At 30.7% G+C, this 19628-nt stretch overlaps 2 protein-coding genes and 1 long non-coding RNA gene across 4 annotated transcripts in view; 2 read left to right on the forward strand and 1 right to left on the reverse strand.

Annotated features, from left to right (window-relative positions):
- LOC130447284 (fatty acyl-CoA reductase 1-like) overlaps window positions 1–2270 on the forward strand; it is a 27473-nt gene extending 25203 nt beyond the window's left edge. The window contains exon 9 of the mRNA XM_056784013.1: window positions 1732–2270. Within this exon, the coding sequence (XP_056639991.1) occupies window positions 1732–1738 (7 nt within the window). The 3' untranslated portion in view covers window positions 1739–2270. The remainder of the gene's footprint in view (window positions 1–1731) is intronic.
- A 124-nt stretch (window positions 2271–2394) lies between these two features.
- LOC130447286 (uncharacterized) overlaps window positions 2395–19628 on the reverse strand; it is a 52998-nt gene continuing 35764 nt past the window's right edge. Inside the window, exons 3-6 of one of the 2 annotated variants that reach the window (XM_056784016.1) lie at window positions 18944–19056; window positions 9640–9817; window positions 3671–3832; window positions 2395–3607 (exon numbers count right to left, since the gene is read on the reverse strand). In XM_056784016.1, the coding sequence (XP_056639994.1) occupies window positions 3188–3607; window positions 3671–3832; window positions 9640–9817; window positions 18944–19056 (873 nt within the window). In that variant the 3' untranslated portion in view covers window positions 2395–3187. Of the gene's footprint in view, window positions 3608–3670; window positions 3941–9639; window positions 9818–18943; window positions 19057–19628 lie in introns of both variants that reach the window. The other variant, XM_056784015.1, reaches the window with a different exon arrangement.
- Window positions 9283–19628, forward strand: part of LOC130447289 (uncharacterized) — a 188436-nt gene continuing 178090 nt past the window's right edge. The window contains exon 1 of the long non-coding RNA XR_008910233.1: window positions 9283–9522. This is a non-coding gene — a long non-coding RNA (uncharacterized LOC130447289). The remainder of the gene's footprint in view (window positions 9523–19628) is intronic.

A 19628-nucleotide genomic window follows, 5' to 3' on the forward strand; every position in this document is an offset into this window, starting at 1 on the left:
TAAAAAATTTTAGCATCGTCATGATTAGCAAAACTGCATTATTTAGCAAATGCACTATTTCTGTTGAAGGACAATTTTTATATTAGTACAATGATTGTATTTTTTACGCATTAACATAAATTTATTTTTGTTTTGGTTAATGTAAATTCTATTATAACTAACTTTCGCTAATTAAATCGTAATGATAAAATTTAAATATCTGTAACATTTCAACCTCTTTTACCACAGAGGAAATTTAGTAATAAAAATAATAATTTGATCCTACTAATCAAACATAAATCAAAAATAGAGATTTTTCATTTTTTATTAAAAAAATTAAGTTCCACAAAAATTTGATTTTAGAATAGCAGTGGCGTTTCATATTTTAATTAGTTTTAAATGAATCAAATATATTAAAAACTTTACGGTTGACAACCATGAATGTATAGCACGCCCCAACTAGGATGCAGTTAACGCAAATGAAACTTTAAGGTTAGGAAAGAAGAAAAGTCCCTAGGGATTAGATCTAGTGTATAAGTTGAGTGGTGAACCAATTATTGAATTTTATTAATTGAAGTTTGAGAACCTTATGGAACAGCAATTCTTTTTGTTTCAAATAAGGACGCTTATTTGTGATTTCTACCAATAAGCCTAATAATTTGTCCTATTGAACCATTTTAGTTGAGCCGATAGAGAGGATTATGTTAGTGAATATTAATACAATATTCTTTTACCAATTTTAAGGACACTTATACTATATTGTAGATGTTAAAATAAAAAAAAATGTTTTTTATTAAATTTATTTTCAAAATTGTGAAATGAAAACAATAACAACATAATGTAATGGCGTGATGACGTTTGAAACAAAAATCAAATGTAATTTAATTTTTACAAATTTATTGGACTAGAATATTACAAACACTGATTGGTATTTTATCTATTTTTGAGTAAAACAGATCTACTTTATTTTAATTACGATTATTAAGTACAGTGGCGTATAACCCCAGCTACGCCACTGGTTAAATACATGATCACAGCACAATAAACACAAGTATTCAAGTAAAAATCGATTCGGCAAGCAGCATTACAGATTGTAATGGGTATTGCCTATACATTCAGTGATTTCAATGAAAAGTAATTAAATAATTAAAGTAATTAAATTTCCTTTTTTATATATTTTCTCTGCATTTAAGTAGTTTGTATAAGATTTTGAGAGTTTTTTTACATTTTTTTTATCAAAATTTACAACTAGATGTCGTGGAATGATCATTATTTCCAGAAGTATATTAAAAACTTTATCGTTACCTGGGGCGTACCACATTTTTTTGGTAAAGGCAGTAATAAAATATTTAAAAAACTGTATAAAAATTAGTGTTAAACTAATATTGGACAATATGAATGAACCGAAGAAACTAAAAATATATTTATTCATTATACTATGTGTTTTTTGTACAGTGGTCGTTAATGTAATTATAAATAGTGCAAATACAGGGTTATTCAGAGAAAATGAGCATAAACTCCTATACTAATTATGTATAAGATGATAAATTGTGAAATTCAGTGTTTGGGAAACTTACAAATAAATAAATTTGAATTTGTTCCGATTGATATATATATATATATATATATATATATATATATATATATATATATATATATATATATATATATATATATATATATATATATATATATATATATACAATAATAAATAAAAAATAGTCTATAAACATAATTTACAATATGATACAGTTTTTAGGAGAGATGATATAAAAATTTTTAATTGGATTCTACAAAATTTTGGTTGGCCAAAAGTGTCCCGAAATATACATGAACTATTTACAAGTTTCTACAAAAGTTTTACTAAAGGTCATTTCAGGATGACGTCACAACCAGCCGCCAAATTGTCTCGGCAATATGGCCGACGTTTCATGTTACACGAAATGACTCATTGAAAAATATCAGGATAGTCATGAAACAATTTTATTGAATATTTGTGTGTGTGTGTGAGTGTTCATACTGTCACTGCTTTTCGCAAAAAAAGATTTTAAATGTTAAATATTTCAAATTTCCATTTTCAATTGTAAAATATAAAGACGATGAAGATTATTTCTTCGAATATATGAATATCCTGATATTTGTTAAACGCTTATTGTTAAACACAGAAAATATACGAGAATTCGGTTCGATATTTCAAATGGAATGTTGCTTTATATTTATATGGTTTACTGCTAGTAGATAAACGTATATTTTGAATGAAAATATGTAATAATAAAACTTGTAACGTGCTAGATCCTCTATTTTTTCTATTACCCACATTTTTTCCAGATATGGTATGGAATAATTAAGCAAACAATTTATTGATATATAAATTGATAATTATTGTATATTAATCATAATATTCAGATTTGAAAATAATAAAATAACGATTTATACACTTTGGTAAACTATAATTTCGTACGGTTATACGACATGATGTTTTTAATAGTGGAATTATTTGAATTAGCATTACAACGTGGAATGCTGGTTGCCTAGCCAGTAGGTATTTCTGACAGATAATAAAAAACAAGATTTCGACAGCAAACGATAAAAAAAGAAGAAGACACATAATATAATATTTTTTAAAATTGCTTTTGTTATTTTATATTAATCCCGTTTAATCATATTATATTATTTATTCGTCTATAATGTTATTTCAAATAAAAAATATCGGAAATTCTCGAAACAAATGGTTTTTATAGCTTTAATTTAATATACAGGGTGAAATACTTTCGTATTGTGAAGTTACCACTATTTTTTCACAGATTTCCCTTGGGTTGATTCCAAAAATGTTACTTGAGGAACAGGTGTTAGTACAATTTTTGCAAAACTCAATATATTAGCTGAAGCTCAATGTTACCCTTGTTTTTACTCACTATTATGGCAAGTAGGGTTAAAATAATGGCGAATAGTTACAGTTAAATGTGGTAGTGACTTTTTACAGCAGAATTTGTAGGAAAAAAATCTGTTTCGGGAATTTTAAATATCAATTAAATTAAGCATTTATTTGAGGACGTACTGTATAAAGATGTGTGTGTAAGACAACCCAAACAGAAGGAAATGGCATCAAATGAGGTGAATTGAATGGCGAAACAACGAAATGTATAGGGAATAATTGCACTATATTAAAATTGCCATTGTCGATCGCAAAACCGATACAAACCCCTTATTAAGTCAAAGCTAATTCGGCGCTTAGTTGCGATAAACGCCTCGGATCCCTTCTACCCCTATTCGAACTTCTGATACTCGTATGATTGCTATAACCCGAATCCGAACCTAATGCGGAATCTTGCGAATAAGGTTTCGGAACGGGTCTGAACGTGGCTAAATGTCCAATCACCGGCACCGTCTCGTAAGGACCGGGCGTCATACACTGTATCCTTTGAGTTATACTGGGTATTTGTCGTCCTCGAGTCGGAGGATGTTCGACACTTCCTACTCTGGGATAGAGTTGAAGTAGAGCGTCTAACAACATACCTTCGTGGAATTCTTGACGTCGTCTATCGAGACTTCTGTGACGTTTATTACCCGGTACGGGCGGGAGAGGTTCGTGTGGACGTCGAAATCTTGGTATATCTCGACGTATACACTGAAAAAACAATTTAAAATATATTAGTTATATTTATTTAAAAATAAATTCGTTACGACTTACCGTTTCGGGTCGATATGGCGGCGGGGGTATATCAAGTCTTCTTCGTTCCATTTCGCCAGCAAGGGATAATTCGTCCTCGGCGAATTCGTCTTCGCTGTGAGGGGCTGGTGTTAATTCACTTTCCGGATCACTCAATTCTTCGTATACTGGATTATAGATGTCCTGCGAACAATACGGATCAGGTCCTGGTGAAGAACATAAAAAAACCGGCGGGTGTTGTGATATGGGATAGCCGCTAGGATAGTGAATATTATTTTTAACGTCGATCATCTGAAAAGACGCACCAAAATAAATATTCGGTTTTAAGAAAGATGTCGTTAGTTAATTAGGAATAAATATACTATTTAAATCGAGAAAACGTCATATTTCACCTTTTAAAACTTACAATTTATACGAATAAGCATTAAATCATTATATCGAAAACGTATTTTTGATTTAAATTTATGTATAAATTAGAATTAACCGCCACCTGTCAAAAACCGAACTTATCGTTATTTAGATCGTATCTTTGAAGGGTTTAAAAGATATTGTGAAAGAAAACATCATTCAAAATATCTCTCAATGATATTAGCAATCAATTAGACAACGTGCAGTTCACAATTTCCAAAAAAATTACTGAAAAAACCTCTACCAAACGTTAAATCCAAATTTGGGTTAATTCGCACGTGGGATGCCCATACAAAACAAAAAGTTAACATTTTAATCAATTTATTGTTGAAAAGTATTTTACTTTTTTCAGTATTCATATATTTTTTTCTTTTAAATTAAATATCAAAACGTAGAGAAATATTCATAAGTACGCCACTGGTTATTATATAATTTATAAACAACATGCTTTTTGAGGTCATTTCTTTTACTTATGAATTAACCATTCAAAATTTTTTTGTTCATTGATTATACCATTGATTAATATATCGTTCTATTAAATAAAAATTTTAAAATATTGTAAATTTTAATTAATTTATTCATAAATTTGGCATACACTTGTTTTTATTATATTTGAAATGTAATGGTCCTACTAATTAGCGCCAGTAGATATGCAATCAGTGTTACATACGAACTAATTATTGAAATTTTATTATTTTAAATATGCCAAAATACAATAATATTGAATTTCTACGTAGAAATTGATTTCAAAAATATTTTTCTTTATTTTATACTTTCAGCAATAAGTTAAAAAAAGGTACTTTTGCTTTTAGGAAGAAAATACCCTGTGCAACTGTTAATTTTAATATAATATTGAAAATTACGAATTATATATACATCAATATATATATATATATATATATATATATATATATATATATACATATATATATATATATATATATATATATATATATATATATATATATATATATATATATATATATATATATATATATATATATATATATATATATATATATATATACAAGGAGTATTAAATAAAGAAAAACAAAAATATATATCTGTGATCTGTAGTTTATCAATTACCAGATTACTTATTAAAACTAGATTGTAATTTAATACAAAATAAAAAAATAAAACTCGAGTTTAATTTCCAAAGATTCCATTTTTAATTTATTTATTAGAGATTTATTGTTTAAATAATCTGAACTAAACAATTGGGTCAACAAGCCCCAATACTTATGCAACCAACAGTATGCAATAAAAATTTGAAAATGCATTATAAATTATAAAACTACTTAAAAAGTAACAATATATGATAAATTTTACTTATTATTAATAAAATAATGAAGAAATTGAGTGATAAATAATCTATTTTCTTATTGTTACTAAGGGACCATGGAGCAGACATTTTTCCAGAAAATTAAATATGTCTACTTTCCATGGTAGTTTAGTATGTGGTTGTTTGAGTCGTGTCTGGACAAGTTTAGAGTGATGTCGATGTGTATGAACTATTGTTTAATTTTTTATTAATTTATATCTATTGTATTCATCTAAAAATCATTTAGTGTTTTATTATTAAAAATTGTGTTTATGTGTAATGAAAGTGTTGTGAATAAAAGTGTTTGGATTATAATTAACATGAATTTCGGTGAGTTCCATTTTCTTTGAAAACAAATGAACATTCGCAAACTTAATAAATAATTTTAGCAAAAACTTTCTATTAAAAATCTAGTTTGCAATTTTTATATGATTCAAAATGATATATCAATATATATAAATATTTTTATTAGAAAAATTTAAATAAATTGTCTAAAATATAGGTTAGATTTCGCATGGGTAACCCTATCGTACAAATATTACTTGATAATAATCCAATGGCAGGTTTTAATTGCACAAAGAACGAAGCACACATAAAACACAAAAAGCAGTATAGATTATTATTAAATTAAAATGAATTGTATGTACTTATGAGTTCAGTTTCCTCTATAACGTTTTTATATTCTTCGTCCTTTCTTCTACAAGAATCCATTGGCTCACTATACAAGGTGTTTATTGTTACCAGCGGATGACACTAACAACAAAATATTACCAGTTAGCTTAGCTGTAGTCTAGCTATAATTTACCACAAATACCTGGCTTTTAAATGTATCGCGTAGGTGTCTTTGGACGATTAGATGATTTTATATAAGATGGAGTTTTTGTGGATTCAATGAAAAATAATTCTACGTACTGATAAACGATGCAAATATTTCTAATTTTCTTTTATTCTATTGTATACTAATTTCTTTACTTTCAAATATCTCCCTACATTTTGAACGTATTTCAACTTATTCAAAATAACTTTATAATTTCTCTCATTTCTTTTTTTATCCTACTCTATGTCTACAGTTTCTTTCTCATTTTTTTACAGATTTTAACGTTATTTGTGTCGAGGATATAGCGAGTTGCCTAAAAGGTAGGTGATTGTTGTAATGAATGTCAAAAATAGAATATAAACGTTTGATTTTCAATTTTTTATCATGGCAGGAATAGATTCAATAATATTTTCAATGCTTAAAAAAAAGATAATTTTATACGAATTACAGTATATTATCATATATAAGAGAAAAATTAATTTTAGATTTTAGTTATATTATTATAAAATTAAAAATATCTCACTTTTTTCAATATTCTATTTTTGTTATTTTGTTATTCATTGAGAGTGCTTTAAATGTTGCCATATTTAGATTTTCCCTTTCAGTTATATTTTTTGCAGTTTATAGGTTAAGACACGTAAAAATTGTCATGTTTTATTAATTTTCGTCTATACGAAGGTAGTACGACAACTTATTCGTTTTGAATACAATATTGTCGAGTCTAAATTTTAAATATATTCATATTATTTATAAAAATACGAACAGTAGTGTGAATTTTGATGATATAGTAGTTTATATTGCATTATTTGAGTTTTTAAGATATATATATATATATATATATATATATATATATATATATATATTTGTCGAAATATATAACAAATAGGTCAGAAGTTGCAACTAGTCCTTCCATAAAAACGTTTTTTCAATAATATACCATTTATTCTACTTGTCATATGTCATATTTTTTATTAGGGTCAAGATTTAGGCGAAAATAAATTTCTTTCATTACCTAACAGTAATTAGAAGTGATTCTTGATGTAGGAAATTAATTATCCATTGATAGTCATGATTTTAGGTGTCTAGGTCCTAAAATATTTTGATACTGTTCAAAATAAACCGAAACATCATTATTACGATGATTAGGGTCAAGGTTTACGTGAAAATAAATGTCTTTTAGGACATAACAGTAATTAGAAGTGATTATTCTTGATGTAGGAAATTAATTATCCATTGATAGTCATGATTTTAGGTGTCTAGGTCCTAAAATATTTTGATACTGTTCAAAATAAACCGAAACAATGATTAAAACGATGATTAGGGTCAAGATTTGGACGAAAATAAATGACTTTTAGGACATAACAGTAATTAAAAGTGATTATTCTTGATGTAGGAAATTAATTATCCATTGATAGTCATGATTTTAGGTGTCTAGGTCCTAAAATATTTTGATACTGTTCAAAATAAACCGAAACAATGATTAAAACGATGATTAGGGTCAAGATTTGGACGAAAATAAATGACTTTTAGGACATAACAGTAATTAAAAGTGATTATTCTTGATGTAGGAAATGTATTATCCATTGATAGTCATGATATCAGGTGTGCACGTCCTTAAATATTTTTGAACGGTTCAAAATAAACCAAAACGTCCTTATTGCGATGATTAGGGTCAAGATTTATACGATAATAAATGTCTTTTAGGACATAACAGTAATTAGAAGTGATTATTCTTGATGTAGGAAATGAAATATCCATTGGTAGTCATTATTTTAGGTGTCTAGGTCCTAAAATATTTCGATACTGTTCAAAATAAACCGAAACAATGATTAAAACGATGATTAGGGTCAAGATTTATGCGATAATAAATGTCTTTTAGGTCATAACAGTGATTAGAAGTGATTATTCTTGATGTAGGAAATTAATTATCCATTGATAGTCATGATTTTAGGTGTCTAGGTCCTAAAATATTTTTGAACGGTTCAAAATAAACCAAAACGGCCTTATTGCAATGATTAGGGTCGAAATTTAGGCGAAAATAAATGTCTTTTATGACATAACGGTGATTACAAGTGATTATTCTTGATGTAGGAAATTAATTATCCATTGATAGTCATGATTTTAGGTGTCTATGTCCTAAAATATTTTGATACTGTTCAAAATAAACCGAAACGTCATTTTTTACGTATTTTTTGAAATTAAATTGATCAAAATAACATAAAAACGTTTAAAATGTAATGACTTGAAGAAATTAATTTTACTGTAAAAATTCTTCATTGAATGAGATAGTTAGATCGAAAATTACAACTGATCTTGTCGTAACTGATAGTTACGAGGTGAAAAAAAAAAACAAATAACAATGTTTTCTTCAATAATATAGCATTTATATTCATAAAAAACATGACAATCATTTCGTATTCCATTTGATGGAGAGAGAAATTGAATTTTTATTAAAAACATAAATTTTGATTCGCAATTACGATGATTAGGGTCACGATTTAATTAAAAATAAACATTTTATATTACATAACAGTAATTGGAAAGTGTCCAAGTCTCAAAATTCTTTTATCAAATCCGAAATAGTTCGTCAATTTTTACGTGTGTTTTGAATTCGAATTTATCAAAAAAAAAACATATTAAAACGTGTAAGAAGTGAAAACTTGCTTTTGAATTGTAATGAATTTTTGATTTAGACTGTTCATGGAAGAAAAAATTAAAATATTTTCATTATATTCTACAATGGTGTCCATTACTGGTTTGGAGGAAAAATGAAAAGAAAAAATTTTTGAATAATAATAAAATATTAACGAATAGTTTCGATTAGAAAATTAATTTTTGTGTGCGATATTCTAAATCTGATCACATATCTATCTCTCGGGACAATAAAGACTCGTAATTTTTTGAAAATCTTTCTCAAATTCAATAATCTTTTTTATCGTCATCATATCTACAAACTGCTCGAACATATCGATGAAAATTGATATGTACGAACAGTTTTTACAAGATTTTTTTTTAATTATGAGGACAAGGCTGTCGGGTTACGCTTTTTTCTTCATAATAATCGATTCAAATCGATTATTACGGGAAATTAGTTACTCTATAAACACAGATACTAAACTTGGGGTTGCTCTAACGTAGTAGACTTTCAAGTTTGTATCATGGGGATAGTTTATGTGATGTATGAGTTAATGTAAGTGATAAATGTGGTAAAGGCAACAGCTCGCCGCGAAAATGATTCTATACGGTTCGCGATTTTGGTGAAAATGGTTGAAAACATGGTGCAGACCCATTGGATTATGGTGCGGATGATGATTATATCTAGAGGTGAGTTTTTACTTCATCTACGTACGATACGTACAATTTCAATAGTTTTTATGAAAATTTTTCGAAATTGTCGACTTTTTCGTAAAATTATATTTGGTTTTTATTGTTTTTACTTACCTCTATCGATGGAGCGACGATATGTCTTCCTGCTAGTTGGGGATGATGGTGGTGGGTGGGTGTAGGCCTCGGTATAACATCGTGAAGATCCTCGTAGATACCGGCAGCCGCGTTCACATCACAGTTATTTCTAGGGGAATTTTTACAAGGGAGAAAATTTTGTACTTTCCTTTTGTGTCTGTAAAAAATTTTAATTAATAATACAAGATTATTATTTTGTTTTTGAATTGAAGCAGTGGAAAGAAATACTAGTGAATTTGGAATGTGTATAACCACCATTAATTTGAATCTATAATTTCCGTATTACACTTTTTAGAAAAGAGTCTCATCTTCAGAGTATGAAGATTTCTGGTAGACAATCAGATTAATATGAAAGAATTTTCGTACAACGCCCTTAAATCTTTTATCTTATATCTTTTAACTCGTCGGATAGGGCTAGATCAGGGATATATGGTGGGGAAAGACGTTCTTTCTCAGGCTTGCACTCCTCCAAAAGAAGCAACGTCTATCTATCGAGTGGGTTTTGCATCGAGCATCTGTAATACTAGTACAGATAAAACAAAATTAAGTCGGCGACCTCCTTTCTATGCTTCAAGTTTCTGGTCAACTTTGTATCGCTTATAAATCGAATTGTTTTCTTCTGTATTAAGTCGAGCGCCTTTGAGGTATGCTTGGAAGTTGAGCTCCAAATGTGCAAGCAATATGGACGAATTTAGACCTTGTAGAGGATTAGAAGTTGTAGATTTTTGGTCTTGAAGAGGGCTCCAAGTTTTCGTGAAGTTGCCTTGGCTAAATCGTCCACGTGATTTTTCCAGAACATTTTTCTTACAGCCTGGTTCTTTGATCAGACTGTTTCCTCCCCATTGGTGATGATCTGTTACTGCCTACGGTTTTAGGTAGTAGCCGAGTCGAGTCGTTGATGTACAAGAGGAAGAGAGATATATGACAAGATTTATCCCTGTGGGATGCCACGTTGAGTTCAAACCTTTATGAGGTGTGTCCATCCATAGCGACTTGAATGGATCGGATTGATCCCAAGCAGCTTTTCAAGACCTCTTTTATATGATAGAGAAAAGAGTTTTGCATAGGGGACTTGTTAGTTCAGTAGCGGAATTCTTCAATACGATTGGTGGTATTCCATCTGGGTATTGATGTTAAAGCTTTTGATAAGTTTTGCCACATCTATTTCTGGGATAGATTTGGGTTCTTGACGGGCTTTTCTAACTCGGATTTAAGGGTTTATTTCCATAAATGTCTTCAACCAAGAATGTCCACCCTTTTTGTAAGGATTACACTTTCTGGTTTTTGGGTTTTGTGACCCTTATCAGCGTTAACAATCTTAGGCTAATTCTTGGTGGATTGGAAGTGAAATTGAATACTTTTGTTATGTGGAATCTTTAGAATACTTGTTTTGGAAATGGCGGTGTTTGTTGCAATACCTTTTGTTTTTAGAATAATTTTTTCCTCTAATTTGATGATTTGATGAGGACCTCACACACGTGGATCATCTTCTAATGATTCTCGTCCCCAACGAATCAAGTCTGTTGGTGATGAAGCAGCTTATTGAGATTTAGATAACGACGTATATATGTTAAAAGGTCTAATAGTGAAAAATTTTTGATTGAAATGATAAAATCCATGTGCTAAAATAGTAATTACGTACGTTCCGGTTCATTATCATTAAAAGTATCTATTACCACCCCCCAGGAAGTCATTAAGCCGTCGGAAAAGCTAATGGCTCTTCTCGCTACTACCAGGATTATCATGGCTGTTAGAAATTGTGGAAGTTGCGTTTTCCTAACTTTCCCCGACTAATCCCGCACTCCGATGTGCATTGTATTCTGAATTCGTTCAGTTTCCACACACATACAACACAAAAATTTTTCTAGTGTCCAATTTAACGAAATTTATAGGGCTTTTTGTCGTTTTTGTTTATCATTGTTTTCTGTCGTTTTTTTTTTCATCTCTACAACATTCAAGATGTTCTGCTAACTCAGTAGGCGTTTAGACATAATTCAAACTAACGTTCCGAATACAAAACTTCTAATTCCGTTAAATATTTCAAATGTGTTTACTAGAATTTTTCTTTGTTCTCAAAAATAACAGAACGGCTTTTCCTTCAGAGATTTTCATCAACATAATTCAAAATTACTACGAAAAGTTTAGTTATATTCTTACAGTATATTTCTCGATATATTTTGATAGTTAATACGAGACGATGACGGACCCGATATGAATTTAGAAGTGTTTCTTATTTTGTTGCAAAAGGTCTAATCTTTCTTTGTAATTATATACTTATTGAAATCAATCTCATGCTGTGGCTATGTAACCTTCAATACACGGTAATTTTGGCCTGTCCATGGACCCAGAAGTACCTGGCCTCACCTAGAGATGGTGGTAATTGCTTTAAAAGTACCATTGTATTAGAAAGTACAGAATCTGTACAGAAGACACCACGTTCTTTAGTATTTGTTTGGCAGCCATCAATAGTTTTCAGTGGTTATCGTTATGTGGCCTCAGCCCAACCAATATAAAAGCTGCACTTGATTCTACTCTGGGTGATATTGCTCCTTATCTGTGGAAATATTCATAATTATTGTCACTGTTGTTACAAAAACGCCTGGACAGGAATGCTGTCCAGGTCCTGCTTCACTACGCTTCTACCGAGTCGTAATCTTCTTTTTGAGCGTATAGATCCTGGTGGATCGCTTTTTAGATTATCCATAGCTCCTAATACAGAAATATCGGTACCATCAATAATTTTGATACTCATATTATGATCAAAGTTCAATAAATTTTACTCTTACAACACATTTTCGTTAGTCTCGCATTTCCTACCTTCTTGGAATATCTTGTGCAACTCTAAAACATCCGATCTAACCATAGCAACATTACCGTAGGCTTCCTTAATCAAATTATGAATCTTTTTGCTCGTTTTACCAAGCTTTACATAAAATTTGATCGCGTATTGTTACGATTCTCCACGACGTGGCGTTTCGACAAGACTTGACTTGATGATGAGCAAAAAGCAAAGTTTGAACTAACACCGTACGTGTATCACCCTCTAAAAAATCATATATTCTTGAAGGAATCATCGTTCTTTCAGTAACTTATAAATGCCCGCCTCCCTGTAGACGTTTAGAATTACTTTCAGAGAATGTTCGCTCCATAAATCATACCTGCCGATCCCGGATGAAATTCGAAACCTTAAACGTGGACGAAATCGTAAACATCCGCTTGTCTTTTGCAAAGATGTGATACCCACACCATTAACATAAGAAAAAACCTCCGCTCGGTGTGTTGGGAGAAATAAAACACTGGCCTTCCTCAAGATCGTCTTACAAAAATATTTTGTACCTTGTCAGATACATTACAATGGCCGTCGGGAGTTACTCGACTGAATAATCGTTGCGAAATGATTGATCGAGGGGGTATTTTTCGCAACCGATTGTGTTTATAGACCTTTTTTTTTAAACTTATTTTAGTGGTATTATTTTTATTATGATGAGGATTAAATTTGAAGCTCAGCTGGGTGAATTATTATTTAAAATGTCACAACACGGGTGCGACTACTTGTCATATTTTGAGGTATATTTAGTTTTAAGATTAGAGTTCTATTAGAAGTTACTCATTAGAATTCCAAGCGGGAAAAAACGTCGAAACGAATGATGATATTATAAGTTAAGTTGACATTTAGTTATAATTCCTAAGGGGGAATTTATGACGTCTGAATGGTTATAGTGTGGCGGATTTATTACTTAAAAAGATCGAGCAACAAGAAATTTGGTTTAACACACATCCGGTATAACAACGGCCAAAATTAATGAATTAGAGTTCGAAAAGCTACCGCACCCGCCATTTTCGCCTGATTTAACCCCCTCGGATTATTTTTTTCCTCAGACTTGAAAAATTAATCGGTGGTCAAAGATTTTCCAACAATGGATAAGAAATGATACATTTTTTTCCAAATTCCAAATTTTCAATTACCAATAAGGTATAATGAATACCAAAATTCAATTCTTTCACCAACCAAATTGGTAAGTGTCTAAAAACTATTCGCAAGCCTCTCATTTCGTCATTATCGTTGTGTCGATGAAAGTTTATATTTTTGGAAAATATCTTATTATTGAAAAGAAAAATAAAATAAAAAAAGTTTCAAATTTTCTTAATCTTAAATAACCAAAATAAAAGTGGAATCCAATTGTCTCTTGAACTAAATACTGTTCGCAGAAATTAACAAAGTTTTATTTCGAGAGTATCCAGAAAATTAAATCCCAAGTAAAAAAATCTCAACTCAACATCTCATTTCCATCTAAGAAAAAAGAATTAAAAAGTTCATTTAATTCGGTCCTCGGATACTTGTTATAATCACAAACTGAGGAAATTCAATTTTCTGACAAAAAGATAAGTCCCCATCCTTCGCAAAAGGAAAATTAGGTTTGCAAATAGATTCATAACCCTCGTGATCAAATTATCAAACTCTCTAAATGCAAATCTCATAATTTCGTCACCTAGAGCCTCACCAGGTGACTTAGTTCTCGACAGTAATCCCCAAATTATCGGACTTAGAGTATAATTATTTAAGGATAAACGCCAATAATATCCTTGAAATTTCACAACCATTTTTATAAGTTTTTATTCGTTTCACCTGTATATTTGTTAAAACAGCTACCGAGCTGCAACTGTAGAAATATTTAACGAAGTGAATAAATGGTCAGTGAATCGCTGTCAATAATTATATCTGCTGCTTTCTTACTTTTGGATCCTGATGGATAGATTGATTGTTAAGTCAAAAATAAATAGATTTCTCACTAGCAATAACACGCAAAAACAACGATAATGTTGCCAGTGCAAGATCTTGCGTGGAACATAACTTCATTTGCGTATGCTTTTGAACAAGAAATATTGCGATTTGCCTTGCAATGCACGTTGTATTGCATCATGTCAAGCGACTTTTAGCTGAACTTCATCTGTGTACGTTTTTGAACAAGAAATATTGCGTCTTGCATTGCATTGCACGTTGTCTTGCATCATGTCAAGCGATCTTTAGCTAAACTTCATGTGTATACGTTTTTGAGCAAGAAATATTGCATTTTGCATTGCATTGCACGTTCTAATGCATATTTCAATCGACTTTTAGCTGAACTTCATCTGTGTACGTTATTGAGCAAGAAATATTGCGTTTTGCAAAGCATTGCACGTTGTGTTGCATCATGTCAAGCGACTTTTAGCTGAACTTCATCTGTATACGTTTTTGAGCAAGAAATATTGCATCTTGCATTGCATTGCACGCTCTAGTGCATAATGTCAATCGACTTTTAGCTGAACTTCATCTGTGTACGTTTTTGAACAAGAAATATTGCGTCTTGCAATTTAATTCACGTTGTATTGCATCATACCAAGTGGCCTTTAGCAGAACCTCATCTACTTATGCTTTTGAGCAAGAAATATCGCGTTTTGCATTGCATTGCACGTTGTATAGCATCTTGCCAAGCGATCTTTAGCTGAACTTCATCTGCACAAGCTTTTGAGCAAGAAATATTGCATCTTGCATTGCATTGCACGTTGTCTTGCATCATGCGGCCTTAACAACACGTTTAATTTTCTTTGAACCCAGTATCATTTCTCAAAAAAATCAATTTCTAAATTTATTTCCACATTTTCGTTTTTAATATTTTTGATAAATAGCACCGGTGGGCCAGTTAGCTGGTATTAAATATATTTGACTTAATCGTTTTAAGACCACTAGATATCTTGTATTCTACAGAATTGGATTAAAATATTATAAAACGTGACATTCTGACTGTCTCCCAACAGCTGGTTTTCGTTTATAGATCGTCAACGTTTATACCAGAAGTTATATACATTCGACAGAACCGTATTCGAAAAAATTATATCAAGAAATAACTTTATTGAAGTAAATTTAATTATTTTGTATTCATTCATTAATAAAATCTAGTATGGTATACACAGAAAATTAAAGAAAAAGGGAAAGAAAATGAAAATAAGAACAAAAATTAAATGAAATAAAGTGGAAAATGATATTTTAAAAAACTTCTTTGTCAAAATTGATTAGTTAAAATAATGATGAAGAAGAAAATGGATACGAGACGGAAAAAATATCAGAAATCAGAAAAAATTGTAAGATAGTAAAGTAAAAGAGGTTGATGCAATAAATAAAGAATTAATGAAAAGAAAGAACAAGTTTCAAGGAAATTGTTGTTCAAGTTAGTTCAAAAATTCTTATCGATTATAACGAAATTAATATTTTGAAAACTTATGAGCAGGACTGTATACGAAGTGTTTTTCCATGGCGCGAATTATGATGCACATCTCCGTTTTCGAAATTTTATGCGAGTTCGAAAAATTTAAGACCAGATATAAAAGTCGGGAATTCATGGATAAAGTGGTAAAGTTAATAGTTGTTGGATTTTGAAGGGTTCTTGGGATAGAGCGTGTTTGTGGCCGTAACTCTACTCAAAAGAGAACGAAATTTATGATCCAAAGTTTAGAGGAAACAATTAAAACGTTTTACGAAAATCCGAAAGTTTGCTGAAGAATTTTCACAGTTTTTCAAGTATTTTCCCAACTCGAAAAGAATCGGATCGTTTATCATCACTTTTATTTCAAAAATTTCCTAATTGTCTAGAAAATCTGTATAATTTTCATATATTTTTTTTCAAATCAGTCAGTTTATAATAAATATTAACGAATACAAGAGTAACTTGAGGTAATCCGATACGATACGTTACTGGAGGGTGAAATAAGGGACATTTTGTATCGCTTAATCAGATGATTGATGGTTCCCATCAAGAGAACTGAGATAATTAGTTGCAACCCTCGTAGTTGTATAATAAAATTTTGTGAATTCAACTGCCCGAAATTTTACAGTCCTAAATTATAATACAGAGTGATATTTCATTAGCGTGGGTTTATTGCCTTTCAAAAACAAACTGCTCGATACTTGATTTTTTCCTTTTTCGAAAAATTTTCACATTAGCCGTCTAAATGGTTGAAATTTTCAGAATAAGATTGAAAATTTAGTACAACTCTTGTATATTGAAAATCAATTGTAAAAATTATCAATTCTATAATTAATTCGTCAAATTGCATTTGTAATTATAAAAATTCGTGTTTCCGTATAAAATATTTTTATGCAGTTACGATTTATTCGGATTCAGTCTCATATTAAATATAATTTTTTCATTTAAAGTAACCGCGCCATCATTGTTCAGACAACAATGAAAAATATAATAGAATTTTCAGGAGTGACTGGATATTGGACTGGTACAGTAGATATTTCCGCAAGAATGAACGCATTGTGTGACATTTGCGAATCAATTCTACATGTTTAATGAAATTTGAAAACTCTTTCTATTTTATTTTGTTTATTATTCTCTAATGTACGAGGTTGATCCCAGATATACCTGGCCCACACGTAATCTCCTTTTAACTTTCCCCAGCTACTCAAAATAGCAATTAATTACTAACATCACCATATCGTCGATGAAAAATCTTCTACCACCAAGTTTCGGAACAGAAAATAATACGAGGGAAGTAAATCTAGCGAATAGGGTGCATGGGGTATCAAATCAAACTTTAATTCATTAATTTTGACTATTGTAATAACGGATGTTTGACTCTTGATGAAACAACACTTTCTTATTAGCCAAAAAAGGCCGATTTTGCTTAATTTCTTCTCTTAAACGTTCCAATAATGAAAATTATCCCACGCGGATCCCAATAAATCCACTCCTTGCAGATGGAACGGTCTTTGTAGTCTTCGGAGCTGATTCCGCTTTTTTAGTCCATTGTTTTGATTGTTTTTATGTTTCGAGTATGAAGTGATGGACCCACGTTGTGAGCAAATACGGCACCCATCTTGAGCACAGCTTTTTCATGTCAAAATTTTCAATTGATATGCGATGTACCGCACTTTTTGAAATATCAACTATGTCTGCTAGTTCGCGCAATTTTAGTGCGCTTTGTGGATTTCGTCGTCATTCGGTCGTCCACTGCGATGCTAGTCCTTTACGGCCTTGTCTCAACCAGAGTAGAATCTAGTTAAGTTTCTATATTGGTTGTGCCTTTCAAATAAAATTATGATATCACATAACGATGAACAATTTCTTTCAACGTGGCGTCTTCAAACTTTAAACATTTGCTAGGTCAGGCCGGGTACTTCTTGAACCACCCTCGTTTGATTTGATATTGTGGTATTATATTTCTAAGACAAAGTGTATGAAAAATTTTTCAGAAAATGTTTATAAAGATGCTATCAACCGTAAAAGATCTTTCCGCTTTTCAGCTCAACGACCAAAAAATGACGGCACCAGAGATGACCTAAATCAATTAAAATTTAAAATTAACGATAAAAAATAATCTGAAAAAATGCGAGTTTTAGTGCCTTCCCGGCATCGTTTAGGTGGTCTTTGACGGTCTCGAGTGGCATACTTTAGATAAAAAATCCCTTAACTTGTTTTGGTTTTTGTCAAATTTACTAAGTAGCTCGTTTGCTCTAATTCTTAGATAAACTTGTTCCACCGATACATTTTTTTATATCCCAACTCCATAGTACAGTAAATGTTGTCTCGAAAAATATGTGAGTCCGGGAAATATATGATTTTATCACTAAATTCCGCATATTATAACTGAAGCTTTTCACACATCAAAATTCAGCTCATGAAAAACTTTATTGGCATTGATTAATAAATGAGTCGAAAAAATATGCCGTTTCACGTCATAAAAGCAAAAAATTTTGATCGACAGTGTTTAAAATTTGGAAATTTGGAAAACAGATAAATTTAGAACAAAATCAATCATAATATGAAGGAAATTTTTCTTTCTACAAATTTGGAGAACCTCACAAATATTTTTTCGTAAAAATGTGGTTTATCTAACTTCCTCGAACTACCTTTTAATGATTAAATTAGTTAATATATTCTGTTCATCCCTTTGATGTCGATAATATTAAATATAGTCCTTGTTTGGTTAGAATTTACAATCGATATAGAAGAACCATAAGGCGAAGGAAATGTAGTTAATACTTTTTCTTCTTTCGGGAACCGGATGGAACGGGGAGTTGCTATAGCGATAACTAATTAGAGAGAGTCGTTTTATAAAGATACATTTACCCCGCCGCCGCCGCCGTCTTCGGTGTCATGCTCCATCATGAAAACGTTCTTTGACGCATATCAGATCATAAGAAGGAATCGACAAATTTTTAGTCTTTGCATTTTTTTTTTTAAAAATACAGAAGCTTTCTACGTTAAATAAATTTAATAACGACACACCCTATACTTACTTCCAAATTAATATAACTGCTATAAATACAAGAAGTCCAAGAAGTACGGAACATAAAACTATCACAGCCGATGTCTGGAGAGAAGGACTACTTCTATAACTAGCGTCGATTAACTGGAACAAAAAAAATAATAATAAATACATAATTAGAAAAAAAATACACTACATATTAATATTAAGAACATGTACATATCCTGGAACCAATATTCAATCAGACCACGTCCTTTCCACAACAGAAATGAACAGAATCGAAAATGAAGATCACTGATAGGAAAAAACGAAAAGCAGAACCAACAAAACGTTAACAATTTTGGTCTTATCACGACCAGCTGATCAAACACATGAAGAAATAATTGTAAATAAGGCAAAAGAAGAAATAGGATCCAAACAAAAAGATCAAAAAGAACAAGAGCAACTATTTGCAGATGAAAGACCACAATTACAAAAAAAAAGAATTACCAGAGCAAAAGATATCTCAAAAGATAAGAAAACTGTTGAGCAAGCTCGAGTGCCTGGTTGAACTGCTAAAATTATCAAACAACGAGGGTATCAAAAAGTTTCAAAAGTTTTTTAACTAAATGTAGATCACAGGAAACTTCCCACATCTCTATTGGTTCACCCCGATTTAGATTAGGTACGAAAGAGGCACTAGTTGCAGCCCAAGTACTGGTTTAGAACTGCTACGA

This window comes from Diorhabda sublineata, chromosome 8, assembly GCF_026230105.1.
Source record: "Diorhabda sublineata isolate icDioSubl1.1 chromosome 8, icDioSubl1.1, whole genome shotgun sequence".
Lineage (NCBI taxonomy): Eukaryota > Metazoa > Arthropoda > Insecta > Coleoptera > Chrysomelidae > Diorhabda > Diorhabda sublineata.